We start from the raw sequence: 10,348 nt of genomic DNA, 5'->3' as shown, positions 1-10,348 counted from the left end.
ATACTTCCCTACCTTGCTATAACTGGTTTACCTGCTGTTCACACCAACGCGGAAGAACAGAGTTTGGTGTGGGCAGGTCCATGTTAAACCACAGTAAATAGTCTTATCTGTGAAATCCAGACATGAAATCCAGACACATGTAAGAAAAAGCCCTTTCATTTACTTAAGGGTGAGGACTACACAGAAGAAAAAAAAATTCTACAACAATATGGAGGTCGAAGATAAAAGAACAAGCTTTAATTTAAATACACTGTGCACATGAGGTGAGGGATTAAGAAGACCTGTCTGTAGCCTCATTAGGTTCCTGCTGGGTGGGGAGAATCAGCCTTCCTCACAGACCCAAGGTAAAGTTAGAAACCCTAGATCCTGTCAAGACTTAGAGAGAATATTTGCTGACTAATAATGCTAAGCAGGATGTATCATGGACCTCTCTGTTTCTGTGGATTTGGTCCCCAACATCACGTGAGTGAAATTTACCAAAATGCAATTTCCTAAGTGTTGTTGTGTGAATGCGACACCGTCCCCATAAGCTCAGGTATCTAAATGCTTGACGGCGATCTTTGGGGAGGTTATGGAAGCTTTAGGAGGTGGAGCCTTGCTGAGGGAAGTATGCCACTGGGAGTGGGTGGACATGTGATCTCTCAGTTTCCTGCCCTGGACACCTGCTGTCATGCTTCTCCTGACATTATGGACTTTCTCTATGGAACTATAAATCAAAATCAACTCTTTCTTCACAAGTCACTTGTGGTCATGGTGTTTTATTACACACAGCACCAAAAAGTAACCAGTACAGAGTCTCATCCACTGCTGTCTGGTCAGACTCTTAGTGTATGATTTGTAGGGATCTGCATGTTAAATTAGCCTCTTCAGGGTTTTCAGCACGATATCATTATGCAGAAGAGTCCCATCTATGGAAGACTTTGTAGTCTAGGCAGCATGGCTGGATGCTGAGGCTCTTTCCAATTGAGGGGAGCCTGGGGGTAGAAGCTCTCTTGCTCTTCTGAGAGACTCCTTATAAAAAAGAAAAGGAAAAAAGAAAACACCGTTTATCTGTTTCTAACAGTGGCTTAACCAGAAAAGAAAGCGGCTGCTGGATCTTCTGGCACAAGGCAGTGTTGAAACGTGTCCGTGACACCGACGCTGAAATTCATTCCTTGTCCAGCTGTGTGGCTGTAGCCAGAGAGCAGAAGTGTGGGACCACACTGCAAAACCCTCCAGGAAACCTAATGCCTGTGCGAACCTTTTTCCATTTAGTTCACCACTGCCAATCCTGCTAGCACCCTGTTCTGGGTCAGGACTCCAAAGCTCTTCTCAGGCAGCTTTTCACATGTCCCAGTGACAGCAGCTTCCTGGCTTTGAGAGAGAAAGAGAACAACAAGCTGGGCTGGTTCCTGCCAACCCTGAATTCCTGCCAGGGGATTTGGGGGGAGGGTACAGATAATGAAGCCAGAAGCATCCCATAGACACCAACAAGGAAGGAAGAAAGCACCTGGCCAGCGCTCAGGATGCAGCCATGGAAAAGGCTATCAGTGAAGTCCAGGATGGGCAGGTCGACTCAATGGCTTTGGCAACTCGCGACGGAATTTGAATCAGATCCACAGTTTCTCAGAGCTCCAGGCAACCTCCTGTGAAAACTGAGGGCAAGCCTATATGGCCTGAAGAGAGAGGGTGGAAATGTTTATTGATGAAGAATCCTTTGAAGCAAGAGTCCCCCTCTTCTAATTATGTAGGGGCTCATGGAAGATTATAGAAGGAAAAATACTTTGCAAACTGCTCTTTGGGTTTTTTCCTTCTTTTTGCAAATTCTTCACAAACATAAAGAAACAGCATCATCTTCTCCCTTCACCCAGTGTGTTTTGATATACCTCTTATGTGACATTTGATATATATACAAATGAATTTGAATGGTTGAGTCACCAAACATATGTGTCAGTTAACAGTACCTCATGTTAAACCGATATTTAGAAGCCACTGAAAATACCCTCTATCCTTATATTCTGAAACCGGAGTTATTTTCACGATCTCTTGTAAAATGCAATTCATTTTGCCCCCACGAGGAAGACTGACTTTGAACTTCCTACCCTTGTATCTCACCCTCCCCATTACTGGGAATATAGGTGTTCATCTTTAGTAGCCAGGCTTCAGCAAGCATAGGGATGCAGCAGAAAAGTCTCCCATTCCCCCATCCCGAACAAATAAAAGGATGCAGAACTGAAATGCAGGGGAGCAAAGGAGGCGGTGGCAAGGAGTCTCCTTAAGTGTTTTGTCCTTCCTTCATGTTCAGAGACTGTGGACCATCTGAGCATAGGCTGAGGCTGAAGGTAAGAATGCGTCCACTTCTCAACATGAAAGCATGACTCTCAACTTATAAATAGATTGCTGTGGAAATAAAATCTCTACTTTAAGCCACACAGTCATTATTGCTGCTTTCATAGCCGCAAACACCCCAAACAAGATGCTCTCTTGAGGACCAAGGAGGCAGAACACATGGGGAGGAATCACCCCAGAGATCTGACAGCTTTGATCAAATGTGTCCTCAGACTGAATAAAAGGAGCCGGAGACTGGGGGCCCTGCTCAGATAATTATTATTTTGCAGCCAGAGTAACGTATGCTTGTGTGGGTTCGGGAGGGAGACTAGCAAGTCCCTGTGGTGGACACAGGGAACACAATTATGAGATTAAATAAGCCCTGATGGCTTGATTACTCTTTTCTTACACGTCTTTTAAAATTAAGAAAATATAATCTGAATTAGAGAGAAAGTCTGCTTTTCTCACTGTGAGAGTTTAGCATTCAAAAGGAGGAGAATAGACTGAAATCAGTGATCTTTCAGCTCGTCACAGGGAGTTTAAATGAGCGCAATGAGGGTAGATTTCCTTGGAAAGAGAAGACAAGACACCAGTGCCCCTTGGAGGCCTATGAACTCCCTGGTTTTCTGAATCAGGCGACAAATACATGCTAAATACTTAGCATCCACCTTTAAAAGGAGGGGGCTGATCTTGACTGAAATAGAATCATCACATGATTCTATTCCCCTTTCCCTCCCTTCATCAGCCCCAGTTTGGGACAGGTGCCAAGGGAGGCAACTGAGACCTGAGTTTAGAACCTTTGAGAACGCTTGAGGAGACAAATACCCCCATAGTAAAGACATGGAGCTGACCAGACATTGAAATCTGAGTCGTGCCAGTGCCAAATCTGTTAGTCTATGAGACAAATAAACACAATAATAAGAGCCAGACCTTCAGATCTACAGTTGGTGAAAAAAAAAAACAACAACAAAATGAAAAAACTATTTTTCTAAAAAAATGATGCAATTTTTTCAAGACATTTAGTGTTTAAGTGGCAAAAGGGAGGTTGTACACAGCCATGTACTTTCTGACCCAAGAGGCTTAGAGGGAACATTCTTATCAATAGAGTAGCTTCATACAGACGCTCTCCTGGGAGAATAGCCAGACCACAAGATAGGAATGAAGTAGACCCCTAGGGCTTAAATACAGCATATAGAGGCTATGGCCCTTCTCCTTTGGGAGGGCCAGCTGTTTCCCCGTCATGTGCACGAGTTTGACAGCAAACTGCTTGTCCTCTGAAGATATGTGCCCATTTGTCTCACTTTGTCTTTGGGACATCAAACTCTCTCCCCACTCTCTTATTTTGTCCAGGAGTTGCTTGAGTTACACCTCCATTTTGGGGTTTAGATGTTTTGGCCTGATGGGAGGGGTACCCGACCCTGGATGACAGAATAGAAACCCCCTGGAAGTTATTAGGTGTGCTTCAGAGTTTTAAATACTCCTTAATCTTTTACATTAAATTTCAAATTTAGAAGATGGCAGCAGGCTCCTCCAGCAGGGGAAACAATTTTGTACCACTCCACTCTGATGCTATGCCCAGATGCTTGTTAACCGTCCTCTGTTGCCTGTCTTGCCTTCTGCAATGTCACACGTGGGAAAGTTCTTTCCAGATGCTGTTGGTAGAACAGTTAATAAATCTTAGTTTGGGGATTATTTGAAGCCAAAAATCCTTCCTTCTACTGTTCCAGTTAGGTGTTCTGTATTTCCATTAAGAATCTGTGGCTGTTTGGTGATCAAGGTTTGAACATGGATGGGTTTCCTGTTCAAAGAGCTACCATGAACTGTAGAAGGACAGACAGGATATTGTGAGGGTAAGAAGAGCTGTCTGTAGAAATTTGGGTGGAAAACTGGTGAGGGCTTATTTGAATTTCTGGCAGGTCAGTGGCAGGACTGGAGGGATTTCAGAGTTTTCTGACTCCTCTGAGCATAGGGCAGGCTGATGTCACCACATTGGAGTTATATTGGAAATTCATGCCCAGTTGAGAAGCTGAGGTTTTGGCCTGAACCCACACACTCGACCTTCTTCTCTCCTCCCAGGCAATGCCAGACACTAGCTTCATACAGACACTCTCCTGGAGGAATAGCTAGTCCACAAATCTGGGATGATGTTTTCTCAAACTTCCAGAATTCCCAACTGTTTCATCTAATGCTTTTATCTGGGAGGCAAGGGTGCTATGCATATGTGTCCTTCTGGGCCTCACCATGGGATATCCAAACACACTCATGAAATTAAAATTGAAATACCAGTCATTAATAACTCAGTGAACTTGTATTGTTTTATGAGACAGGATTTTGGAATACAGCCCAGGTTGGCCTTGAAGTCATGCACTTCCTTCCCCAACCTACCTGAGCTAGAATTAGAGGTATGTGCTGCCATGACTGGCTAAATTATCTTATTTAAGGTACAACCTGCTGTGTGAATCAGCCAAGTCAGCCTTATTCAAAGTACAAATAACTCATCAGTTTATTTGCTAATTGTACTTGTGGGCAAGGGAAAGATCTTGTTAAATTCCATGTGGGACACATGAAAGTTTCTCATTTGCCTGGTTAGCCTTGCACATAACCATGGCCATGAATTCCCCTTAAAAGCAGCTCTTTGGGTGGTTTATATTATCTCCACGTTAACATTTTTCCCATAGAATTATTCATTTCCTGATTATCCATGGTTACATATGTGTCCTAATGTGGGCTTATACTGTTTATATTGCTCCTGCCTCTGACAATACAGTATAACACCTGGCATAACAACACAAAGCAGGAAGGGGTTATTTGCGCTCATTGTCAGAGCTCAGCCTATGGTCACTGGCTTCATGCACTTGGTCAGAGCATTGTGGCAGAAGAGAGCTGTTCTATTCATGGAAGCAGAGAGAGGAACCAACTGGAACCTGATTATAACCTTCCAACATTTGACTCCAGTAACCTACTCCTTCCATCTGGTACTGTGAGAGAATGTGCTTGTGCACTGTAAAGATTTGTCACTTGTATTGGTTTAATAAAATGCTGGTTGGCCAGTAGTTAGGCAGGAAGTATAGGTGGGGCAACCAGATTAGGAGAATTCTGGGAAGAGGAAAAGCAGAGACACAGTCACCCATCAGACAAAGAGGAAGCAAACAAGAACGTCTCACTAAGAAAAGGTACCAAGCCATGTAGCTAAACATACACAAGAATTATGGATTAATTTAAGTTTTAAGAGATAGTTAATAATAAGCCTGAGCTAATAAGCCAAACAGTGTTATAATTAATATAGATTCTGTGTGATTTTTTTCAGGTCTGGACAGCTGGGAAATAAAATCTCAGTCTCCATCTATAATCTGGGCCTCATCCTCTAGAGTGTCAACCATTTCCCAGCACACCACATGGGAATCAAGTGTTCAACACATAAGTCCATGAAGGGATGCTTCATCTTGAAATGTACTTTTGGTATCAGCCTTCTTGCTCCACTTTACTATACAGAAGTCTGAGGAAGGAGGCTCCCACTGTGTAACAGTCAATCCTAATTACAGTTAAGAATGTTTGGGGAGCCTTCGCCTCGTCCGCCACTGCCGCCTCCTTCTTCTGCCACTCCTGGTGCTGCCTGTGTGCTCCTTCATAGCGGACCTGGTGCCTCTTTTGTGAAGTGGCAGCTGAGGAGACTCAGGCGTTCGCCATGGCCGAGGAGAAACCCAAGGAAGGAGTCAAGACGGAGAACAACGACCATATTAATTTGAAGGTGGCGGGGCAAGATGGCTCTGTGGTGCAGTTTAAAATTAAGAGGCATACACCACTTAGTAAACTAATGAAAGCCTATTGTGAACAACGGGGTTTGTCAATGAGGCAGATCAGATTCCGGTTTGATGGGCAGCCAATCAATGAAACAGACACACCTGCACAGTTGGAAATGGAGGATGAAGATAGGATTGATGTGTTCCAGCAACAGGCAGGAGGTGTCTACTAAAAAGGGAACCTGCTACTTTACTCCAGAATTTTGTTATAGACCAAGAATACATTCGCAATTAGAAAGCCGCAATTTGGTTCCACCACATCCTGACTACTACAGTATAGTTTTCTCTATTATTTCCCTGTCCCCGTTTCTTTATTGTACATAAAGTAACTGGTGTATGTGCACAAGCATATTGTGCTTTTTTTTTCTTTTTTTTTTTAAACTCAATGGCCAATGTTCTGTTTTGATTGACAGCAGATGAAGGTGGTCCGGGGGAAAGTATGGTTCTGTGAAAATACCCCCTGCCCCATTAGAGGCATGCTCATTCAGCATACCCCCTGCTCCAATAGAGGCATGCTCATTCAGCTCTTATCTTTATATTCCAGGAAGTTATTTTGCTCTCAGTGTTTTAACAAAAGAACCCAACAGCAAAATCCTTGCATACCTTGTTCGATTGGAGAGTTTTAATGTTTTTCATTTATCATTGTAAAACCAAGGACAATTTTATAACTTTTTTGTACGTAGCTGTTACATGTAGGGCAATCTGTCTTTAAGTAGGGATAAATTTTCTTGAACGATAGTTTTCCCTTCAAGTCAAGCGTCTTGTTGTTTAAATAAACTTCTTGTTTAAAATGAACAAAAAAAGAGAATGTTTGGGGAATGTCCTCAGTCCCAGGAACAATGGCTTGTTCCCCTGAATCCTCTGATGATATGGAAGACCATGCTTACAGCTATGACTCAAGCATCAGAGAACTGTAGGGCAGTAGGAGGGCCATTCCTGTGTCTCAGTAAACACAGACACCTCAGAGTCCTTAGGCATATGTCCTTGTGGAGGGCACACTCGTGAAGGCACTCACATGAAGGCACATGAGTACACAAGCAAATACATGCATATTCCCACAGATGAACATATGTATGCAGGCACACACATATACATGCACAGATATGCACACATACATATGCATGCACATATGTACACACATGCACAGGAATAGATTCACACATATGTATATAGACATACACATGTACACACAAAGCACATACATGCATACACATGCACATTCATAATATATATGCAAACACATACATTTAAACATGAGCTTACATACAAAACTACACCTGAATATACACATATGCACACACATAAAATATGCACACAAGCACTCGCGCATCACACAAATATGCATGTGAACAGACACACATATACATGTATTTGCACATACATATACAAAAATGCACACACATGTGCATACATGCACACATAAACCTATGTGTGTGTGTACACACACACACACACGCCTAGCTACCCAGAAAAAAACTATATCCAGCAGGCTGAGAAATGATGATAATGTCTACTAGGGCTACAGAGGGAGATCACCCTGTCTCAACAAAAAAAGAAAGGAAAAGGAAAGAAGGAGAAATGGCCCAAGTGGCTTTACTTACTCCCGCCTAGATTCATATTAATTATCATTTTGTCAGACTCATCAGCATTTTTTCTTTATTAAGTTTGTATGTATGACCCATATATAAGTTTCACAACATGGCACTTTTATAGTTTTAATGAAAATCAATCTTGGGCCACTGAGATTTGAGTGGGGAAGCAATGTGTTACCCTGTGAGACTTGGAGGCTATTTGTTGGCTGCTGGCTAGCAGTCTGCCCTCTCCGGGCCTCATCTGTCAAGTGGAATCAGCAATGACTGAGGCCACAATGAGTCTGTTGGTAAATTTACTTAACTGCAGCTGGAATAACGAAATGCTGCTTTTAACCTATTTAATTGACAGATTTTCATTTCTTGAAAGATTAAAACCCAGTGTCAGTCAGGATTCAAGGAAATAAATGCATGCAAACCACACAGATGGTAATAAAACTGGTGAACTTTTCTGAAGGGCAATTTGGAGCATGTAAAAGAAAAAAAAAGCTGGACCTGTTTGTCACATCAGCCTAGTGATTGCTCTTCTAGGGTCTGATCAGGAAGAGCTCATGAAAGATGTAACGAAGTTTGATGAGCAGCATTGTTTGCAGAGCACCATTCATAATTATGCAAAATCAAAATAACTCCAGGCCCCAGGTTGGGGAAGTGCTCTTGTCAACCAAGAGGCACTCGATGATAAAAGGACATGCAACTCTTCAATGTAGTTTCACACACACACATATATATGTAAATATATATGTGAATATATATAATATATATGTGGGCATGAGGGTCTTGTTACATAACTCAGACTGTCTTCAAGCTCACTTTGTAGCCTAGGCTGACATGATACAACCCTGCCTGTGCCTCCCTGTACTGGAATTATACTAATGCATCAACTAGCCCAGGTAAGATGTTAACCAAGTTTTACATATATATATATATATATATATATATATATATATATATATATATATATATAATTGTTTAGATCGCTTATAATTATGCCTGGATAAATATATCTCTTATAAAACTACAAATTTAAAATATGTTTAATTATATCCATGTGCATGTATGTAAGGGAGTGGCCCTGGATCTAGAACTGCAGTTATAGAAGATTGGGGGCTGCCTGATCCAGGTTCTGAGAAGTGAATTTGGGTTCTCCGCAAAAGCAGTACATTCTCTTAACCACTGAGCTCCAGCAGTGTGTGTGTGTGTGTGTGTGTGTGTGTATTGCACATACACAAAAACAGAGAGGCATGGGGTGGATAATAACATTTTATATATGGATATGCATTTACCTGCATATGTAAAAAAAATCGTAAAGTAGCACAGAGTAATACTTTCATAGTGCTTATCTTGGTGAGAATGAAATCATATTACCACATTTTCTTCCTTGAGCTTTCTACATTCCTACAAATTTTTGAAACCAGCACATTTTTATTTTATATACATACTTATTTTATACACATGTATGTTCTTGGAAAACTTTAAAACACTGAATTACTATCATAATTTTTTTTAAGTCAGAATCTTGCTACGTAGCCTAGGTTGGCCTTAAGTTCCCAATTCTCCACCTCAGCCTCCTGAGCTCGGGTTAATAGGTCTGCAACCTCACACCTGGCTTCTCCTCTTTCCTTCTGTTCCTCTCCTTGTTCCACTACTTTCTAAGGAAAGGGAAAGTCTACATATGAACTGTCATCAGTTCAAGGGTCTTTGCTCATGGAAAAGATCCCAACTTTTCTTCCAGCCCAAACTGTCTTCTCCTGAACGACACACCCCAAAACGACTAGGCTTAAAGCAACCTACCTCTCAGCGACAGCAAAGGCGGGTGACATATCGACTGCTTTAGCACTTACTGTGCATTTGAATAATAGATCCTGGTCTGGAGCTGTGTGGCAAGGAGAGCAGGCCCACACTCCATCATCTCTCTAGCTATGGATTTTGTCATTACTGTGGTTGCCTCATGTTGCAGTAGGTAAAGATTGTATTTGTGATTGATGGCAGCAGATGGGCTATTTATTCTGCTGTTTACTTTTTATGGGGATGAAGAGGGAGTAAGTGCATCCAGAACACTCAGCTAAGCATTTGCTAATGTCCTCTATTGACCAAGACATATAGGGAGATTATCTATCGCCCATAGGCACAGCCCAGGCTTCTTGGGAGCTTTGCTGCCCAGCAACCAAGGGAAGGGAAGATAGACACTTGACATTTCAGGAAATACTGTGGTCAACTGGGAAGCAGGTGTTGTTTTCCCCACTTCATAGATATGTGGAGCAGGGAACTATCTCCAAGGCCATACAAGTCACAGGTTTTCGGACTAAGAATTGACATCCGATGATATGATCCTGAAACCTATTGCACAGTGTCTTCAATCTGGTTCTTTTCAGAGATCACCTCTCAATTAGAGATATACACACACATTCATTCTCTCTCTCTCTCTCTCTCTCTCTCTCTCTCTCTCTGCATCTCTCTCTCTAGTAAGCAACAGGGCAGGGAATAGATAGAAGCTAAACTTGTGTTTGATATCTAGGAACCTCATAGATATGACTGGCGTCAGAGAAGGCTCTTCTCAGTTTACCCTTCAGAGATCACCCTGCTGGAAGTAACGGCATTGAGCTGGGAAGTCTCACAGCTCTCCATACGTAGTTGTGAATGGCCTTCTGTGTC

General features: G+C 42.2%; 1 protein-coding gene across 2 annotated transcripts; it reads left to right on the top strand.

Annotated features, from left to right (window-relative positions):
* Positions 1-5,992: 5,992 nt before the first annotated feature.
* On the top strand, positions 5,993-6,280 carry LOC119821182 (small ubiquitin-related modifier 2-like). Of its 2 annotated transcripts, XM_038340071.1 has the most exons (2): positions 5,993-6,146; positions 6,204-6,280. In XM_038340071.1, the coding sequence occupies exons 1-2, from the start codon at positions 5,993-5,995 to the stop codon at positions 6,278-6,280; spliced, it is 231 nt and encodes a 76-aa protein (XP_038195999.1). The 2 variants fall into 2 exon arrangements, with proteins under 2 accessions (XP_038195999.1, XP_038195998.1); XM_038340070.1 differs by having other exon boundaries at positions 5,993-6,280.
* The last annotated feature ends 4,068 nt before the right edge of the window (positions 6,281-10,348 follow it).

The sequence above is a fragment of the Arvicola amphibius genome, chromosome 8 (assembly GCF_903992535.2).
Source record: "Arvicola amphibius chromosome 8, mArvAmp1.2, whole genome shotgun sequence".
Taxonomy (NCBI): Eukaryota; Metazoa; Chordata; class Mammalia; order Rodentia; family Cricetidae; genus Arvicola; species Arvicola amphibius.
Note: the sequence above shows the minus strand (reverse complement) of the source record. Positions and strands in the feature narration are given on the sequence as shown.

What these genes read in the sequence shown, in the direction of transcription:
- LOC119821182 (XM_038340070.1), top strand. Translation starts at nt 5,993, where the DNA reads ATGGCCGAGGAGAAACCCAAGGAAGGAGTCAAGACGGAGAACAACGAC.